This window comes from Aulonocara sp. 'chitande type north' Nkhata Bay, linkage group LG12 (genome assembly GCF_057382095.1).
Source record: "Aulonocara sp. 'chitande type north' Nkhata Bay isolate Kocher_YH1m ecotype deep benthic linkage group LG12, A_spYH_male_GT1.1, whole genome shotgun sequence".
NCBI classification, from domain to species: domain Eukaryota; kingdom Metazoa; phylum Chordata; class Actinopteri; order Cichliformes; family Cichlidae; genus Aulonocara; species Aulonocara sp. 'chitande type north' Nkhata Bay.
In genome coordinates, this window is record NC_141355.1 from 9813312 (window position 1) to 9835070 (window position 21759).

At 39.8% G+C, this 21759-nt stretch overlaps 1 protein-coding gene across 2 annotated transcripts in view; it reads right to left on the reverse strand.

The window, feature by feature from the left end:
- Positions 1–21759, reverse strand: part of LOC147316932 (netrin receptor UNC5D-like) — a 310246-nt gene that overhangs the window by 40603 nt on the left and 247884 nt on the right. For both annotated transcript variants that reach the window (XM_086313478.1, XM_086313477.1), the window contains one exon: positions 13293–13464. In XM_086313478.1, coding sequence (XP_086169604.1) covers positions 13293–13464 — 172 coding nt within the window. The remainder of the gene's footprint in view (positions 1–13292; positions 13465–21759) is intronic.

Consider the following 21759-nt stretch of genomic DNA (forward strand, 5'->3'; position numbering starts at 1 on the left):
GGCAGGAGAAGGCCAAGAGCCTCAAAATTCACCTTCAGATATCGTCTTTTGATTATTTATCCAAACCATCTCACAATTATTGTCACGCAGTAAGCTGCAGCAGACAGAATCCATGAAATCCGTGTGATTAGACAGTTTAATGAGGAGCTGTGAGACCAAACAGTGTACCAAAACACAGCCTGAGGAGCACAACTTATTCCTCCTCAAATAATCAAGTTAACTGGAAACATGCCAATTAGAAGCCATGTTACCAGCAAACATGTCTTACAAAACAGCAAACCTCCACGCGTTTATTTAAACACCAGCATTAACCCTAACTACATCAGTGTACAACCTATTGGTCAATATACATGTTTTGACCTACTGTGTATGATGGTCTTGGAGCAATTTGGAAATAAACTTCTGTCTCTTTTTCACCGTGGAAACGGGAGTGTGTCTCAACACAAAGTAGTTTCACAACAGCACAGCAGCTGCTCTGTGGAGCTGCTTAATGAGAGTTCTTCTGAAATGGGCCCGATGATGAGCATAAAATATTTGCAATGTATCCATTAATGTACTATAAAGATCAGAGGATCTCTTTGATACACAAGGGAACTTAAAGTCATGAATCTCTGGTGAGTTCAAAATGGAGATTAAGTAATGACATCCCCAGGAAGTGTAAGCCACGGTGAATTTAGAAAGACATTTTTTTAGGGTAGAGTTTGTTTTTGTTTTTTTTTTTAGCTAAAATTAAAAGAAAAAGCAAAGGAAATCAAGATAAACTAACCAATGGACCTTCCATTTAGTAATGATGCTGAAACCTAACTAAATAGTTTTTTCTGCTTAAAATTTCTCATTTAGAGCTTTAATCTAACCATGTGCAAAAGTAAAACGTGAGTGAAAATGAAACAAAGCAGCAAGGAATGAGGAGACAAAAATCAAAGACAGGAACTAATTTATGTAAATGAAATTAAAGCGTAAAAGTGGCGTAAAAAGACAAAGACAGGAAGTACTGCACACAAAGGAAGTAAAAACAAAACGTGAAGAAGAAATGAAAACATAAAACAACAAACAACAAAGAGAACAGACACTAAACATAAACATAGATATCACAGATATGGGGAAAATGTGATCAACTCGTTTACCCTGAGCCAAGATGAACCAAAGAAACACTTTGGTCTAAAAGATCTATCATTATAAAGTCTTAACAAGATTTCTGTAGAATCAACCTCAATAAAGACGACCAACAACTGTCTCTTAGCCTGCCTGCCAATGAGCCAATCTCTTAATGCCTTTAACTCCTGTTGGAGGCTGTGACCAGCTGAGGCTGGTTGTTGTTCTTGAAACTTTAGTAGGGGACCTCACATCTGACCAGAAACCCCTTAGAATGACCAAATACTATTTTAAAATTAGTTTGATCAAAGTTTGATTTAAAATTTAAAGAAAAAATCTACTGTCGGGGCAGACCTGCTTATTATAAATATCTCTGTTGAGTTATGACTCAGAGAAACCGTGCATGTTCTAAAAGCAAACTGGTTTATCTGATTTTAAAATGCACCTAGCCTCCATGAGCTGTGAGTCACAGCCCCTGCTGTCACTGTTACTGCTGATCATGTTGTGACCAGGGCAGTTCAGCAGGCTGGAATATAATATCTGAGTTCCAGTTATTTTTTAGAACATTCCCTCTGTACTCGTTTCTTCAACTCTCCTTCATCCTGCTGAGGAGGCTCTCCACTGTTTGGGAGCCTCTATTATACAGTATCCTGAGTTGATATGCAGAACGTTTTGTAAGTGAACAAAAATGTGAAATCTCAGTTTATCTTGAGGATTTGATCTTAAGGACCTTCTCTTTTCTTGTTAAAAGATAAATGGGAATTGAGGCTCAAGCTGGATGAATGCTGGTAGAGAGACACTCTGCTCAGGGTCAGTTTCACCAGATGGTGCTCATCCAATCCCAAAATACGCTTCATAAAATTCTCCAATAGGATTCTCAACTTGGTAGTTGTCCCACCTCTACCACCCAAAGCTAATCAACAACCAAAATGGAAAATGCATAAGTAATTCTGTTACATGACTGTTCTGCACAGCTGAGTTCAATGACAGTTTCAATTGTGTGAGCTTCATTGGTTTGAGGGAGGTTTTTAAATGTTTTGGTGCAAATTTACCAAACTTTTAGAGTGTTATCCATCGTATCACTGGCTCCTATGGACAATGTGAGCATTGAAATTAAAGTTGTGGATCTTTTCAGATTGCTTAAGAACTCCTTTAGGAGATTGAACAGAATAACTGCCTGGCTGCCAAGTGGCAGGAATTGGTTCTAAAATGACTTTGTGTCCATTTGTGTCCATACAGTGAGTTACTTTTAAACTCTTTACACACCAAATTTGTGTGAATATTTTCCACTTTTCCACAATTCTTAATGAAGTGGTTCACAGTTTCACAGGACAAATTTGAAGCATTTATTTTTTTGAATCAAGCTTTATTTTTCCTGTGTATATAAACAGATCTGACCAATCAGACCACTGCATTTGACAGCAACTGCTCTTGTAACTCGAAACATACAGCGGTACTGAATATAGAATGATATGGAAATACTGCACTGACATCCTGAATTATGTACTAAAGCCATTGTGATAATTCAGCTCTTGGCTTAAACCATTAACTTCTCCCTGCTCCTGCCTTCTAATGACAGTTGGATCAACCTTAGAATTTCTTCCTTTTCCCGTTTAGAAACGTATGGATCAGCTAATCATCGCTTAATGTCAACTTTTTCCAGGATGAGGATGAATTTCTCACTAAAACGCTTTGCATCCAAACAGTTCAGAATTTTTTGCAGACAACGCGTTCAGTGCCAGGTCTGTATTCAGATTAAAAATAGTCTCCAGTTGAAGATGATTCCTACATCAGTTGCTCGTTCTCTATCCAAAAAAACAGACACCGATTTTTCTCTTGACCAAAGCTTAAATCTTTTTCGATATCTTCCTTTGACATATTCTCTGAAGTCTTTGGCATTTCCCTAATCCCGTGCTCTTTCCATGCAATCTTTGGAGTTTCTCCTGTTGAAGGTATGTTTACCAAATATCAGGCTGGCTTCGTGGTATTCGGTACCCTTATAGAAGAACGCTGCATGTCGTCCTAAGCCCTGGCATAACTTCCTGCTTAAAAGACTTAATATATTTTACCCTCGTAGGACTTAAGAATATGACCCTGAGGACATGGGTGTAGTCTGCAAGAGGGAATCTAATATGCTTTGGGTTAATTTGGCATTACATGTTGATTTTGGACTGAAATGAACAAGAACACCATCCATGTCCTTCATATGGAACAACAGAATGTGCACATGCAAACCATATTCCAAATCAGTGAATAATAAATTCTCTTGGCCAGGTCAGAGTCCAGGCTCAGATATTCTGAGGCACCGTGCTCCTCAAACAGATTTAAATGTTACTACTTCAGCTACATTCCTGTCAGGTGCCTGGGACTCCTGTGATTATGTTTATGCATTTTGCACTTCTGCTTCCTGCATGCTCATAAGCAAAACTTAACACAGTGCAATATGGCATTGAATAACATTATAGCGTGGCTGGGAGTGTTGAGGAGTCTTCTGTGAGTCACGTGCATTTTAATGACAGCCGAAATGAGGGTATTTTAATGGCACCGGGCATTTGCAGGTATTATGATTGTTCAAGCTCCTCTCTCTCTCTCTTTAGGTTAGGCCTCAGTGGTGGATCATTATTTCCAACCAAGAAGCTCTAAGGATCTCTGCGCCCTTTTAATATTAGAGTGAAATCTCAAAGCGACACGAATCATGTATTCATTCGTTTCCCCTCTATTCTTCCCCTCCGTCTCATTCAAAACACTTGCACATCTTGAGAAATTGCCCTCTTACACTGAAAAGATTTTTTTCTTGCACAATTGCAAACTTTAAAAAGGCAAGGTTACGTAAACATGAACTTGAACTCAAAGGGAAGGGAGTTTTAAACCCCCCAAACATACTAAACTGTGAGCAAACAAAAAGAGCCCTTCAGAACGGCATTTATCTCTGACTGAGTGACCCAGGAGAGCTGACATGGTTTCTAATCTGCAGCAGCATCTGGTGGCATCTCAGAAAGAGATTATAAAGGTGGACACGGGCAAGGATATAACAAATGAGGGAAGTGAGATGAAACTAACACTTGTTTTATGTAATTTGGCATTGACTTGTGTACAATTTCTGTTGGTGTGATAACTGCAGAGAAGGACCCTGTATTAGTGAGTGAGGCAGCTACCTTTGCACCTTTGAGGATCACTCGGGTGACTTAAAGTAGATAAGAGTGACCTGCACTTCATAGCCATTTTATTCTCTCATTTATGTAAGAATGTAACAGAATACATGTGTTACATTCTGATTTAAATAGAGTGTGGAAATCAGCAGGTGAGTTGATAAAGTGTATTAGTAGATTTGGAAAAACAAAACCAATTGCAAGACTGGGAATTTCCATCCATTCTCTTTCACTTATTGATGCAGGGTGACGGGAGTGGGGATGGGGTGTGTGGGGATTAATTTTTTTAAATTTATTTAGCTGTGCTGTTAATATAAATGTGTGTCACCACAGGCTGAGGAAGAACAGCAAACCACATAGAATGTCACTGAAGTGACAGCAGGCAAAATAAACTTTAGCAACTAAGAACTAGAGATGGACCGATCCGATATTACGTATCGGTCCGATACTGACGTAAATTATTGGATCGGATATCGGAGAGAAATAAAAAATCTGATCCATTAAATATCAAAAAGGCACCTCACAAAACTTGCAACATGGCGTATCTCGGCCCATAATCGTAGCACGTCGGAGCAGTGTGCTCACGTGATAGAACGGCTGTGTGTATTTGTAGCCTCAAACCAGCATTTCATCTCTGAGGAAGTGATCCCAGAGAGCAGTACAGCAAGTGTGTAAGTTCATCTCTGAATGTTTGTAAAGCATTCCCACGTTAAGCTTAACAACCAATATATGGAGCGACTGCCTCTTCTCTCTCCCTCCCTCTCCTGCTGCTACTTCAATCATGAAACTGCTTAATGATCAGCTGATCGGCTTTTCTGTCGCGAGTCCGTCTCTCTTGTTTGTTTTTGGCCCACTTCGCACCAGAAAGAGGAAACCAGCGGCTGAACAACAGCAGCACGTTTAACCTTGAAAAGCTGTTGTTAGAATTTATTTAATATTACTTTCTACACCAGGATCCTTTTCTACATAGCTGACGGCAGGTAATTGTGCAGGGGCGGATCTAGCAATGTTTTCCCTGCGCATTAACAGGAAAAAGGGGGCACAAAGACATACTTTTCTTTCTTATTCTCATTTAAAATATCTAGCTTTTAATAAATAATTATCTGAATCTTACACCCAAAGTTTTAATCTGATGTAAAATGTATAGAAGTCCATTATTGTATATATGGTAAATGGCCTGTATTTATATTGCGCTTTACTAGTCCCTAAGGACCCCAAAGCGCTTTACACATTCAGTCATCCACCCATTCACACACTGGTGATGGCCAGCTACATTGTAGCCACAGCCACCCTGGGGCGCACTGACAGAGGCTGCCGGACACTGGCGCCACCAGCCCCTCTGACCACCACCAGTAGGCAACGGGTGAAGTGTCTTGCCCAAGGACACAACGACCGAGACTGTCCCAGCCAGGGCTTGAACCGGCAACCTTCCGATTACAAGGCGAACTCCCAACTCTTGAGCCACGATCGCCACATAGTAACTGTTAAGTCTAATATACCCTAGTAAGCTATAGTACGTTTTCCTTTGGGACGATACCATTTGTGCAGTCTGCAATTCTGTTGAAGAAAGATGTTGAATCTATTTAATTATATGCATTTTTTTCCAACCTGCATCAAATTAAAGTTGATTACGTCGATTAAGAATCATGAGGTGGAGGGTGGGGGGGTGGTTCCCTATTTTTTTTTTTTTGCTTGCTATTAGTTAGGTTGCTTAATATTTCTGCTAAGTACTCTTTAAAACATCAGAATAGGAAGGATGGAGTAGGTTTAAGTTTATTAGATTGATCAGTATTGCTGAACTATGAAATATTTTGGGTGCAGTGTATTTTTACATACAGGTATAACAGAATAGCTTTAGTGTTGTTGTTTATTTAAACTTGAGTATGAACTTATACAAAATGCAGCAAGATATAAAAAAAACAGTTATTGATTAAAAAACACACTATATCGGATTCATATCGGTATCGGCAGATATCCAAATTTATGATATCGGTATCGGACATAAAAAAGTGGTATCGTGCCATCTCTACTAAGAACCAGATTTACTAAATAGAGCTAAACGTGTTTTAGCGTGATCTCCAAATAGCCTTCATAGATGTGGTTGGTTTCACGGCTTATTCACAAAAGTTGCACTGTTTACAATATCAATTGAAAAAAGTAAGAAATGGTTTTGTTTGGCTTAACTGAAGCCATTATGGGTAAATTGCATGTTGTAAAGGTTTGCAAATCAGGTTGCACGCTTAATTTAAATCTCTTCTCCTCAATAAGAGTGACCCAATTTGAAAAGATTATTTTTTAAGTAATGGACACAGCAGCTTGCAGTAAATTTTAAAATACATGGCTGAAGCTAAAGTTTTCCATACAAAACAAGTGCTCAATTTGCCCCCTCTCCAGATGCACGATACATGTCCATACAACAGTCAAACTCATCCCATACTTTGACGAACATGTTTCTTGGTTGCCAGTAGCAGTGGGATTAGTGAGTTTCAGTGGGATTCATAATTCACGTGGTTGCTAGTACCATGTGAATCTCTTCTTTCTAACAGCATTTGTTTTGATCACAAATGAAATCATATACAGGCAGGTTTTATCTTTCTCAATGATTTCATTTAAAAATTTTCACAATCCTGTATTTTCCTGACTCTCATTCTGTGACATCACTGGGGCATCTGTCAGTTTTCTTGACTATTGTTGGTATGACAATGCTGCTCACTAACAAAGACAACCTAGCCTCCACCTCAAACAAAACCCTAACCCATAGAAGAGCCACAAGATAATCTCAGTTACTCAGTGGGGTCTGTCTCTGGTCCCCATCAACACCCCAAACCACATTTGAAGTAGACTGTATAAATGGTTGGCAAGAAAACTAAAGGAGTGACACATACTGTACACACAAGCAGACACACTTACAGAGACTCCATGGATTATTATTACAGACTCCGAATTAACATTTTGTTACAAATGCAGAGTTGATGTTTAATACTGGAAACCAAACCATGATCCTGAGACCAAAGTATTTGTCTAAAGCCTTCCACATTTAACAACATGTAATATACATGTACTGTAAAATGGATGCAATGTTATGTTTCACCAGCATTAACTGTTAATCAAATCACGTTTTAAATCTTGATGAAAAGAACAACACTTTTGCTCTGCATACACACGTGCAGTGTCAGATTAGTTTGGCTAACCTTAGTAGTGCTATCAGCAGAGCCTTGGTTTTATTCTATGTAAGAAAGAGACATCGCTGTCCAGAATATGGTTACACCGGAGACTGACTCATTTTTGGAGGCTCCAGTCCTGCTGTTACTTTAGTTTATGTGATGCAGACTGAGTTTATGTTTAACAAAATGTAAATATATAAAACATTTATGAGTACATTTCCATTCCTTTCCATTTGCAAAACCCAATGTGCACACTTCACTGTCAGAAAGAAGCTATTGTTGAAATTGTTTAGATGAAGTTTGAGGTTTGCGTATGTAGGCTGCTGTGCTTGAATATTCTTCAAGGCGGCTCAGAAAAACATTATTCAGGACAAAAGCAGACAGTGTAGAGAGCTGACAAATCCAGCCTAAATAACAAGCTCTTTTAAGTGCCGACAACCACCACAACAGCCGGGGGGCAAACCTGCGCTCTTCATTATTCTGACCCGTGCTCGGGTTTCACAAAAAACTTTACGTCAGCTTTACATTTACATTACTGCCTGACTGAATATTCTCTTGACTACATCACCCCCCCTGCATGCCACCCTTCCTTCCCCACATGTCTTGTTATCATCTTGTTGCTTGCTGTTCAAAAACACTAGCAAATAATGCAAAGTGACAACAGCAACTGGGGCTTTTTATTCCTACGGGTTTTGAGATTAAGCTCTCGGGATGTCATCCAGACCAGTGAAAACAATCTTCTTTACTGGAGGGGAAGGAGAAAAGAAAGAAAACGCTGACACTGTTGGAATGAAAAAGCGTTTAATGTTAAAAGAAGGAGTCTTTTTGTGTGTGTGTGTGTGTGTGTGTGTGTGTGTGTGTGTGTGTGTGTGTGTGTGTGTGTGTGTGTGTTCCTCACATGTCTCTGCAACAGTTCATCTGATCGACTTTTAACTCCACTGCTAGTAACAAGACTGCATTATGGAACTGTAGGTCATTCTGGGGGTTCTTGTTGATGTTAGACTTAAGGTCACAGTGATCATTAGGGATGGTCATAGCCATTAAATTATACAATGAAAATGTAATTGTTTACTTTTTCCTCTGTTTTTTCTGGTTTGTGTGTTTGCAGCACCTCTTTTAGACCACTTTTACCAAGTGACAGCCAGAGACGTCTAGCAAATACTCGCTAACTGGTTGGGAAATACACATTTTCCACTACTTAATTAATAAAGATGCTGAAAAGCATGTATGTGTGCACAGGTCTGCCGTATTATAGACAGCATATAAGTCATGTGAAAGCATGGGCAGGTAGGTGATCTTCCAAAAACAGTCAGTTAGCAGTAAAAACTGAGCAGCAATTTTGCTTGCTGCACTGGAATGATGTAAAATGTTCAGCTAACATAAACCACTCGTCTCTACTTTTCATTGGAACAATGCAGCAGTGTTGTTAAGGGGGCATGTTTTTCTATGGAGGTTGAGTGCTCAGTGAGTTATAGAAACAGACTGGTGTGCTACAACTGCTGGAACTGGATTTATGGGGTGACCATGGCACAGGGGGTTGGGAAGCTCATCTGTAACCGGTTCGATCCCCCTGCTCTCTCTGTCCAGGTCGTTGTGTCCTTGGGCAAGACACTTTACCCTACTACCTACTGGTGTTGGCCAGAGGGGCCGATTGGGCGATATGGCAGCCTCGCTTCTGTCAGTCTGCCCCAGGGCAGCTGTGGCTACAACCGTAGCTTGCCTCCACCAGTGTGTGAATGTGAGAGTGAATGAATAGTGGAATTGTGCCTAGAAAAGCGCTATATCAATGCAATCCATTATGATATGGCACATTAACAGTGTGGGTGCATCAAATTCCTGCTCCCATGAGGCCACTGGAGCTAAATGCACCCAATAAAGACAATGACAGCAATTCCACCAAATGACAGAAGCTGAGTCAACATGCAGTGGTGGTTAAATGCTTGTGAAATGATCATCGTGCGATTTGAAGTTGAGCAAATGGGGGAACAAAACTGTGTCTGTGACTTGAGGTTACAAATACATAGTGGGGCCTAGTCAAAAATGCACATTTTCTTATCTACCTCTGCTGATGCTAAAATCCAGATGAAAGCAACACTGCACTTGGTTCGTTGTTGCAAAGCATCAGACTAAAGCTGCTAGCGAGAAACATAAAACACATTGTAAGAGCTGAGATGCTTGGTTGTGCCCAGAGCGGCTGGTGTGTTGGCGGGGGTAAATGGAGAATGATGGTCAGCACAGAAATAATCTCCATGATTCTCCTCCTGATTGCCTCACGTCTGAATTCCCTGTGCCATGTCTTTTCCTGATCCACTAATCGATACCTACACACCCCCCACCCCCAAAGTCTTCCCACTAGCTGACAGCAGCCATGCCTCTTCCAGCCCATTACATGCTGTAATTGTTTCTTTATTTTCCTCCCGCCGTACTGGCAGTGTTACCACAGTGTGGCCTTATGTCACCCTCTGGACCCACAGAGAGCATAAGCCCGGATCAATTGGCTTCCCCACAAAAGTCCCAACATTCTTTTATGGCTAACACGTTATTCACAAGTCACATGTCACGGTAACTCTACCTTTTGCCACACAAAGCACACATGTAAAGGTCAGCTGTCAGAAGGAGGGCGAGAGTCAACAAACCCTGGCATCTAATGTTACGAGACATGACTTTAACATCCTTTTATTAGACTGACTGCGGGTATTGTCCCAAATTATAAACCAAGGGGAAATTTTACTATCAAACAATCCTGATGTTAACAGTGAGTTTAATTTACTGCTCAATATACTCCAATGAAGTTGCATGCATGCTAAAACCACACCGTATAACCATACTTCTATGTTTAAGCTGATAGTGTAATGCAGTTAATGCTGCGTTCCGTTCTTTTGACATTTTTATAGTTTTACCGCTCTAAGGACTTCAGACTATAAGATAGAATGCAAATGTTGAGGCAAATGAGAACAATCTACACACCAGAAAAGCTGAAAGCAGGTGTTTTTATTTATTTCTTTTCTCTATTTTGTTTCTGTCCACCTGATGAATGAAGTTTGACTGCCTGTGAGCGCTGGATGTTGGGAGACTCTTGCTCCTTCAGTTCAGGTTACTGCTACACAGGTTACTCAGGTTACTTGCTGGAATTAGTTCCAGTGCAAGTGAAAGAGTTGCGATCTGGCGGAGAGGTGGTTGTTAAAAGGGGCTTGCAACAAAACAATTATTGTCTGGGTATGGTGGTAGTGGAAGGAGAGGTGTGATTTTTGGTGAACTGATGAACTGTGCTCTGTATCAGCAAGCAGGCAAGAATATTCCCTGTTTTTTTTACCCTGTCCCTGAAAACACCTGCTTACATAGACTGTTAGAAAGGCTCTGCAGAGATAACTCGAACAACGTAGTTGGTAAAACTGGTCACTACAAGCAATACCTGTGTATCAACCAATTCACTGTTAATTTAAAACCGTCTTTTTCTTTCAGCTTTAAGGTTGAAAGCAAATTAGGCTTACAGATTGTTGAGACTTTATATAAAAAACAGACGTAGCCACTGTAATGTTGCCTGCTGGTTCTTGATAGCTGCTGCCATTGTACTGTTTTTTTCAGCGTGAGAAGTGACCATATCCAGATAAACTACATGAGTACAACAGATACCTGTTTCTATGTTCACAAATAACATAGCGCAGAAATGCTTTGAGTGCATTCTTCTAAGACGGTTATTACTGCAATGAACTACACAGAAAGACTAATTGTTTTTGAAATCCTCCTGAAAGGGGCAGCATGGTGACCCTTAGCACTGTTGCCTCACAACAACAAGGTCCTGAGATCAATTCCACCATCAGGCTGTGGTCTTTCTGTGTGGAATTTGCATGTTCTCTTTACATGGGTTCTCTCCGGGTGCTCCAGCTTCCTCCCACATTCCAAATACATGCAGTTAGTGGGGACAGGTTAATTGGAAACTCTAAATTGCCCATAGGTGTGAATGTGAGTGACTGTGACTGTCTCTATGTGTTAGCCCTGCGACAGACTGGCGACCTCTCCAGGGCATACCTCGCCTCTAACCCTTGCAACTCGAAAAACATGAGACAGAGCAGGAATATGCCAATAATAATGCAAACCCTCAATGCATTTTAAATGGTTATGCCATTAAAAAACATTAACTCATAATAGCTGTTTAAAAGTGCTAAAGCAGCAATAGAGGCCAAAACCCATTTTTGTATTAGGTCTTAACCCTTTATTTACCTTAGTTATGCCCATTTTGCTATAGAGGGAAAATCAAACGCTTCCTGAAAGGACTGGAGTGCTTTCCTTTTATAGTCAAAATTACAAAATAAGTCTATTTACCAAGAATGTATCTTGGTAAATAAAGCATTAATTATATATTTTTTTATCCAGCTGTAAAGTTATGCATTTTAACACTGGAGTATATCAGTAATGACTCGCTCACAGCCTCAAGTGGCCTGCAATTTTTGTTATTTCTGCATTTGCTTCATTCTGGGATACGCAGGCTGTTGTGCGGTTGAGATTTATGCATTGGTTGTATTAGCTTGTTAAAAAGCAGATGGCTTCTGTGAGGGATGAACCAGAACTCAAGGAACAGGAATTTCCTCCTGTCACCTCAGCACTGAAGACATTTTTTCACCAGGTGTCTACACGCATCTGTTGGAAGTGAAGTTGCGTGGATAAACGAATTATATTTAACCATGTAAACAACAGAGCAGTATGGTGGGCACACTGTTTGTGTAATTCCTTTATCCTATATACTGATTACAGCTGCAGTGTGGTTCTAATTGGCAGTGTGTCTGAAGTGGAACACACTGTGTTTTTGCTTATTGTATGCTTTTATCTTTGTTAAACAGGTGTGTGGAACCATGAATCTCTTCCAGCATATCTAGCAGAAAATAAATATAGGCATTTATTTCCATCTGCAAGTGTCTTTCATGCTCCATAGATATGAGCTGCTCTGGCAAAAAATTGCCCCTGTTCAGTGGAAACAGCAGAGTGGTGAAATGCATGTGAGATGGATCATCTCAGACAAGCATGATGGAGCCAGTATCTGCTTGGCCATTACTGCTGTAGCTTACGAGAAGTGAGAAAGGTGATCAATGGGTGGAAACTGGTCCTATTCTCCTACTAATTCACGCAAAAGAATGGGCCACTGGTATTTAGGGCACTCTGATTTCAGTCCCCAATGCTTGAGGTCATCAGTAGATAGACTACATAATGTGTGTTTTCTTTGGTTTATCTGCTAGGTCAACACATCTCTGCTTCACTATCATTCATAATCTACTGTAGCAGGGTTTGCACTGCCTTTTATTGCTGATAAAATTAAATAACAAGAAGCACTCAGAGCCAACCTCTGCCAAGGCAGCTCACTTTCTGGACACTGTTTACTTTTAATGGAATAATGCTGTAATTTTTTATATATTCATTCTGTTTTTTTGTCATGTTTAAACATACTTCAAGAAATGATCTGAATAGATCTGAAAAATATAAATATAATTGCAAACTGAATACGTAGGAACATGTGGCACCCTACAGTACTACTCTAATACTCTTTAGAATGACCCATTCAGCTAGCTCCTGATAGCATCCCCTTCAACCACCAACAGCCAGATGCATCTTATACAAACTCCTGGAAGTTTCTGTTGTGATTTGGCTACCCTTTTAATACCTGGTTATCAAATATTAATGGTGTCATCAATGAAGTGTACTACACAAACAAGGAGATTATCTACTAATTGGAAAATTGTCTCTCAAAGGCCTGCTACATTTTGTAGACTGCAACTGTTTTAAGCAAAATACGATTAATAGGAAGTGGAATGGCTCTCTGCATGTTGCCTATGGCCCAGGTGACATTGCAATGCGCTGCACTGTGCTTGAAGGACATTCTCCCTGCAGCTCTCACCTCCCATTTGCTGTCCTGGGTTCTCCTCTTGAGCTGGATGTTCCAGTTCTCGGCGTCCACCTCTGCACAGTGGGCGATGGTCATGGCCACCGGGCAGAAGAGATCCAGGCCAGGAGGTCCGTATGTTACTTCTGGGCCCAGGAGGATTTCACAGCTGTCCAGTGTTTGGACACTAAAAACACACAGAGAGTAAATGCAAATCTTATTAGGTGATACGAGGAAATAAGTTACAGTACTGCAGACAACAGACACTGCCTGTGTTCACACGTGGAGACACGTCAGCAGAATGGATGCCTCGGCTCTTGTATAATTGTACCTTTTGATGCCTGGACTCGCTGTGCGTCATAAATGCATTTACTGCAGCTATGAGCTGCTTGCACAGCTGTCTTTGAAGCAATCTGTGCAACAAAATGCCTTTTTGCAAGACTGAAAAACAGCTGGTAGCAAGGTGAAATGCTCCATTCACTTCTTTACCTATATTTTTTGAAGCTCCATATTTATGATGGGGCAGCTTCACTGCTATCCATTGCTTTCCATTATATTTGAAAGCATTGTTAAGACTTCTTGCTGTGCTCTTTATGACTGTCCATATTTAACACATTCTATTTAGTAGAGCCATCATATGTGCATAACATCTCTCTTTGCACTTGCGCTTCTGCTGCTGCAAGCGAACCAACAAATTAATGAGCTCATGAAAAGAGGTGGACTGCCAACAAAACATGCCTCCAGGCAGGTACTTCCAAGTTTGAATGGCCATGAGTGAAAATGCTGAACCCTTGCTCCCCAAGTTCAAGTTATTGCCACACAGCCAGGCTGCTGGAATTAGTTCAAGCACAGGTGAAAAACTCTTGCCGGCGACTTGGAGTTCGCTCATTAAAAGCAGCTTACAACAAACAGGTCCTGCCAGTGGACGGTGGCGGCAGCAGTGACTCTGGTTGAGCTTCTGAGAAAGAGGGCAGGCAGATCATGACACAGGAGAGGAACACCTCAACAAAGCTCTTTAATCAGTCATCAGGTCAGAGATATGAGAGGCTTGGTTTGTTAGGACTTCTTCCTTTGAATGAGGCATACACTAAAGCAGCAGCTTTAGTGTATGAGACACCTCTACAGTGCAGAGGAATGCCTAATGTTGTGTTAGTGCCATTAATTTACAACGACTTGTGTCTTAGATTTGTATTTTTCACCATCATTTTCTGATATCACGCTTGTAATACGTCGCAGTTTGACATTTCTTCCACTATAACGAATTACAGTGAAGGAAGGAAGACATTCACTAGCGACTACAGCTAGAAATCCACAACACAGCAACAGATTGACTCAGCAGTTCATGATTCAAGAAATTGACAGTTTATTTACACAACTGGCATCTATTTTTGTACTAAAGTAGAGGGTTTCCTTTGTTTGTACCAGTACTTTGTAGATAACTTGATTGGATTTTTTCTATCTAGCTTTATATAAAACTTTCACCTAAATAGACTAGAAAATCTATATCAAAAGAATAGATTTTAATTTAAAAGGTGACATGAACTATCCCTGTTTAACACTAGCCACACCCCTAAGTACTTCACCAGCACCCTGATGAATACATTAAAACAACAAAAAGAATGCACTACTAACTACTAGGCATCAGGCTGGTAATGTGTGTGTCACAAACAGGAGAAGTGTGCAAATCCAAAGATTTGAACAGCAGTCAGAAAAAAATCTGGTCAGAAAACCCAGTGCAAACCCCTCAAAATAAAGCTAAGATTAGGGATATTTAGGGGCAACTCACTATGTATATTAGTAAGTAAGTAAAATTTATTTATATAGCGCTTTTCGCAGATAAAAATCACACAGTGCTTTACAACAAAGAAAAAGAAAAATGAAAAGAATGAAATACAACAAATAACAACGTAAAACAGTAAAATACAACATAAAAACAACAAATTAATTAAAAGCTTACCTATATAAAAATGTCTTCAGCTGCTTTTTAAAAGAATCAATGGAGTCTGTACAGCATAAAACCAGTGGGAGAGAATTCCACAACCTTGGTGCCACTGCCTGAAAGGCACGATCACCACGAGTTTTAAATCGAGTGCGTGGGGCCACCACCAGTCTCTGACATGATGACCTTTGAGCTCGGGAAGAGGAATGCCGTTTCAGCAGGTCAGAGATGTACTGGGGAGCTTGACCATGTAGGGCCCTAAAGGTTAAAACTTAAATTTTAAAGTTAAACCTAAAATTTACAGGCAACCACTGAAGGAAGGCCAAAACTGGAGTGATATGAGATCCTCTCCTGTTAAGAGTCGTGCTGCAGCATTCTGCACAGTCTGAAGACGATTTAAAGCTGATTTGTTAAAACAAGTAAAAAGACCATTACAGTAGTCGCAATGTGAAGAAATAAAAGCATGAATAATCATCTCAAGTTCAGGCTTTGACACCATTAGTCTGAGTTTTGAAATATTTCTTAAATGATAAAAACAATTCTGGACCAGCCGTTTGGAATGTCACTCAAGCAACATCGAGCTGTCAAATATGACGCGAGGTTTTTAAGGCTCGATTTTACATAAGGGTCTAAGAAGCTGATATGCTGCCCTATTTCTGGAATCATATGGTCAGGAGCAATAATTAAAGTTTCTGTGTTATCAGATCATATTATACATTATATAATATAATATATACCTATTATACATTTCTAACAATATTTCTAACAATTGTATAATATTAAGAATTATTTTTATAGCATTAAAATAAATGACACAGTGAACAAAAAAAATCAATCTGAAACTCCCCTTTCCCCCCCAACTGGTCACGGCAGATGGCCCCGCCCCTCCCTGAGCGTGGTTCTGCCGGAGGTTTCTTCCTGTTAAAAGGAAGTTTTTCATTTCCACTGTCACCAATATGCTTGCTCATAGGGGGTCGTATGGCTGTTGGGGTTTTCTCAGTTTTTTGTGTTGTAGGGTTACAACACAAAAAAATATCAAGTTAGGAAAAAAGATCTGATAGATAACCTCAAGCAAGCCCATACAAACACTAAGCAATAATAATCAATAAATCATTCCTAAAGATGAAATCTATTCACAGGTAATGTTAGCTCTTAATTCAGATTTTTTGGACCATCAAATTATTACGCAACCATTCGTATGCCTTCTTAAAGTGCGTTAAGTGATTCAGACAACATCAACTTTTTCAACTTTAACCTTGATAAATGTCACTTAAACTTAAGCAAAACCAACATACACATGTACATGCACACTATTTCTAAACAGTCAATTTTATGATTAGGTCTATATTTCACTATCAATCATTCGCTCGACATTTTTTTAAAATCAGCCAATCACACCTATTGAAAGGATTAGCCCAGCAAAATGTCTCAACATCGCCTCACAAAGCTAAAACTTTCAGTCTGCTACGTGCTCACAGCTGTTCTGACACTTTTCCTAAATCACACTGAAACTCCTTTTTTTCTCAGAATGTTTGTGGATATGAGCCTTGCAGTGGAGTGCCGGGGGAACAAGATGCAAGCACATTTTGTTAAGCTCTGCTTTGACCGCTGCTTTTTTTCCACAGGGTCATAAACATGTTTGACAGCGAGGCTTGGTGCTTTTATGCCTGTTTGTCTGATGACCCCCTTTCAGTGTGCTGCTCCCAGAAAGCAGAGTTCATATTGAGATTAAAAGTTGGCGCCTGGCATTGAGTGACTGGTTCCTCTTTGTGTTCTGTATGGTTTGATCTTATTTAATATTTCTTTTAGCATTCATCCGGCAACCTGCTGAGACTTCCTGTCAAGAATAATGTTTATGTGCTACATAATTATTTGCTGAATTAAGCAATAGCGGCAGAACTTTCGCAAAGTTCACGGTCCTTTCCTTCTAAGCATTGCTGTGAGAAATTAGCTGTCCATAAAAGTGATATCAAACACAAACACTGCTACACTTCCGATATGACGAGCTGTCAGATTTGGTTGGATGAGTGTGTAAACAAGCTGGCAAGGTCAGCTTCAACAAATATATTTGGAGAAAACTTGTGTGCACCCACTTAAAGCAACCACAGTACCTGAAGCTCCCTTTTGATAAATAACATATATTAGTTTTATATTACAGGATTTAGTCCAAACTTTTACTTTTGCACCTTAATAAAGACTGATTTGAATGTGACATTCATGTATTGTACACACACAGGAGTGAAAATCTTTGTCCTGCAGAAATAACTTTTGTATTTATTCTGATTCCACTTCCACTGAAAATACGACTGAACTTTGTTAGTCTTACAACATTTGCATAATTCTGATACTTTTTTCCAATGCAGATTTTGCATTTTAAGATTTAAACAGGCAGATTGATGCCAATGATTTTTGAGCTATGAGTCTTTTTGCATAATCATCTGAGCCAGTGGTTCACAAACCTGTAATCTAACATATGCGAGGCGCAGATGCTTCTGTTTTAATTGTGTTATCTTTAATTTTTTAGATACTGACAGCTGAAGACAGACTGGAAGGTAGAGACAGGGAAGGAGCAACAAACAGCAAAAACTTACTGTAAAGGTGCTGGTATGGTAATACATACGCACAGTTTCAGAAATTAATACCTTATATTGTTGGATCGTTTCATTAATATTGCAGCTGGAGATGATTGAAAGATTGAATTTAATTACTTACTACTGGGAAGCATAAATCTACAATACACTTGTAGATTTAGATTTTATTATCTGCAAAAGAAGAACTGACTATAGCTTTAAACTAAAGGTCTAATATTTGCATCCAAAATATTGTGGAGCAGAAGTATAAAGTTGTATGACATAGATACACACTTGTCAAAAAACACATTCTCATTATCTCAAAGGAAAAAAACAATATATCTGTCTATACTGGGTAATATGCTACGGATGAAAGGATGCCTCATCGCTTCATGGAAAGGAAAATGATCAACCCACAGAGGACTGACTTCAAAGACACACAAAAATCAAAGACAAAACAAAAAGTCAAAGGTATCTATTCCTTTGTCCTCCAGGAACTGTTTGCTTACTCTCACCATATGAGGCTGGACAGTCATGCACCAGGAGGAAGCCAGGACCCACTGCACCAGTGTTGGGTCTGACAGTGGGTCCAAGGATCTCATCCCTAAACTTAATGGCATTCAGGGTGCCATTGCCTAGCCTGTAGAGGTCTGTGTGTCCCTTCTTGGATATGGCTCTCTAGGCCATCACTTACATCACTGAATCATGTTAGAGGCAGCATAACATTCATTATGGCATCTCTAGACCCTTTCACATCAGTCACTTGTGCTCAGGGTGAACCTGCTCTCATCTGTGAAAAGCACAAGGTGCCAGTGGTGGACCTGCTAATTCAGATATCGTAAGACAAATGCCAATTGCGCTCTTGAAATGCAGATGGATGGAACTTCAGTCAGTTTGTTTTTTTACTTCTGCAGTAAAACATCTCCCTATGTACAGTTTTTGTCAAGCCGGCTTATATTTGTGGTGCAACTGTGTGTGGTCGCCTGAGGATGATCTCTAATAAGTTGGTGGAGATTTCTTCCACAGGCCAAACAGTTACAGTGTTGAACACTTAAGAGTCTGAACACTTTTATGGCGAGTTAACAATTCAAAATAAGAATTACTGCCAGAGATTAGAAGTAACTACTTAAGTACTTCATTACTGTATGTTACTGTACTCTGTACTTTACTTGAGTATGTATGTATCTATTTACACTTACATTTCTTACATTTCTTAAATTTAATCCTTCCTTATACTCCTTATCCTTATTTTGAATACAGGCTTGTTACTTTATGTTCAGTGGTATCACTGGCACTCATTTCATCCCACTTTAACGTTGCAAGTTGTAGCCTCGGTACTTTAGCATTTAGCGAGCACTAGAGAAGAGGAGCAAGCATAAAGGAGGTAATGTTTTTTTTTAACTATCAGTTAATTTTAAATACTAAATTTGTATCAGCTCAACAAACATCAGCAAACACAATCTGTGTGAAGTTTGTTGCAGTTTGTAGCTAGCTAAAGGTCCAGCTGCCATAAAAAAGACAGGACAAGAGAGGAAGAAGAGAATTATTTAACTGCTCAGTGAAGCTTGATAAACTACAAATTTGACAGTTACATGCAATGTGATCATTTTTAATCACATATAAGATCTGTATATGATGTGTTTCAATAAATTATGCATTTTTATATTGTGAAACGTCCTGCAAAACAAACTTAAGTTATTCAAACGTTGCTTGAAAATAGTTTGTACGAGATAAAGAGGTTAGCTTGTGGTACTGTGGTGTTGTTTTTACCAACTTTATGCTGTCTAGTATGGAGACAATACACACTATACTGTTACTGTATACTGCAGTCTGATTTGTTCTTATTTAACATCACTTGCCAGTATTTCCAAGTTAAGGATACCAAAGGATACACTCTTTGTCGTCTGTAATGCCAGATATTGGAATTTTGTTGTATATCTGTATTTTAATACAGTCTTACTCATCCAGACAAGTCCAGGAAACTTCAAACTGCAACGTGCAGGGAACAGCAATTATTGGGCCAGGCGCGCAGTCAGATACTGATTTAGGGAACACTTATTTTGCTTTTGCTCTGCCTTCAGTTGGCAGTTGGTGTTTTTAATATCGCTCCATCATGTTCATTTAGTTGTGGGAAGCCAAAATACACCATCAAGATTAAAACTGTCCCTATATATACATGTACAAGAGATGGCTAACTGCAGTGGATGATTGCACGGAAATGCGCTTGGGTAACTTGGAATATTGTTTGCAAACTATTTTTTCTGGATTTCAGCAGTTAACTTATTAGAACCAGTAGAAATTGAAGCTGAAATTACAAAGATGTGATTGAAGGTGTAATAAGGCAGAAATGTATGAGACATTTCATATTCCATGAATAATACCGTCCAAATTCTTACCAGCTAATAAAAGTCAAAGTCATATCTACACACCACATCTACTATTTTTTCTTTCTCACTGTCTCACTCCTTTTATTCTGTGCAGGCCTAAAATTGCTCATTACTTTTCTGTTCAAAAGACTGAAAGTTGACTCATGTTGCTGAGCAGCCCGCTGGATACAGCATGCCACCAACACCATAGCAGTTAGGGGTGTGTTTCCCACAGAGAGCAGCCATGCTACTTGCTGTGCTGCTGCTAGATAAAAGCATGCTTTTAAATGGCATGTGATTTACCCAGAACAACTGCCTGTTTACTTGCAATGTCATGTTCATACAGCCATAATTGTCTTAACAGCCTCCAAAATGATACTTCAACTTTATTTATGTCTTCTCCCGCCTCCACCTGCTGGAAACTTTTCTGACTTTTTCATAAGTGATGTGTTATGTAAGCTCCTCTGCCATTACAGCAGCTTATCAGAATTAAAAGCAGATTCTGTCTGTTGGAACACCTTCACAGTGAATGCTCTTTCTGGGTGCTGACATCTACTCCAGACTTCCCAATTACTGCTTCGGCATCCGCCCTGGTAAGGAGGGGTGAGGTATTCTGATTTTGTCTGCTTATCAGGCCGGGTGCTATCTCATTGCACAACCCTCTGCCCTATGTCTGTTAGCTCAGTCAGTTTTTCAGTTATGTCAACAGCAGTCCGACTCTTTACTGGCCCTGAGAGAGCTCTTGGCCCATCAGCCAACAGCACTGAGCCTGATCACACATTTAATGCAAAGTGCAGGGAAGGAGCAGATTACCTGCTCCTTAAGTAGCCTGCAGCTCAGGCCCCAGATTCCTACAGCAGCCTGAAGCGCCTGAGGCTAGCAGTCTCTTTTCTCAATTCCACTTGTCATCACGATGAAGGGCCCTATACGGCAGCTTCTTGAGCGCCTAGAGGAGGTGCATTATTTAAAGTGAGCAGTGATTCACTCCTCGGGGACCCCAGGAGCTGCACAAAGTGGCAGACTGGGTCGGGGGTGGTGACGGCAGACTTAATAAATGCACACATTAGCACACTCCATTAGCTTCACCTCTATTTGCTTGTAGTCTCCCACCTGTTTGTCCCACTGTGCTTTTGTCCATTTTAAGTTAATGCAGGCACCTTATGCGGTGTACGGATACATTAATCAAACAGGCTCCTTTAGGAGACTTACTTTTAGCTTTAACCAACCTTTTAACTCTGCAAAATCTCTAATGCAGCGTAACATGAAAACAGCATTGTGAAAGCTACAGTAGCTGATTGACATAAATGTTCTGGAGAGCATTAACAATAACTTGAATCACCAATTTGTGCAAAGAGTAAAAAAAAAAAAGCACCATTAAGCATTGATTTGTAACGCTATTACAATTGCTATTCAACTAACTCTTCATCTTTAGTTCCAGGACCTTGGCGCACTGCAACCCACTTGACTGGGAAAATGAGAACAAGCAAAAAGGCTAATCACTTGAAACAACTCAACATGCTATTTGGTCACTTATCACTGAGAGCGCTACTCAGATTGCTAAAAATAACACCAAATTACCGTAACTATTGAAATAAATGTTTGAAATA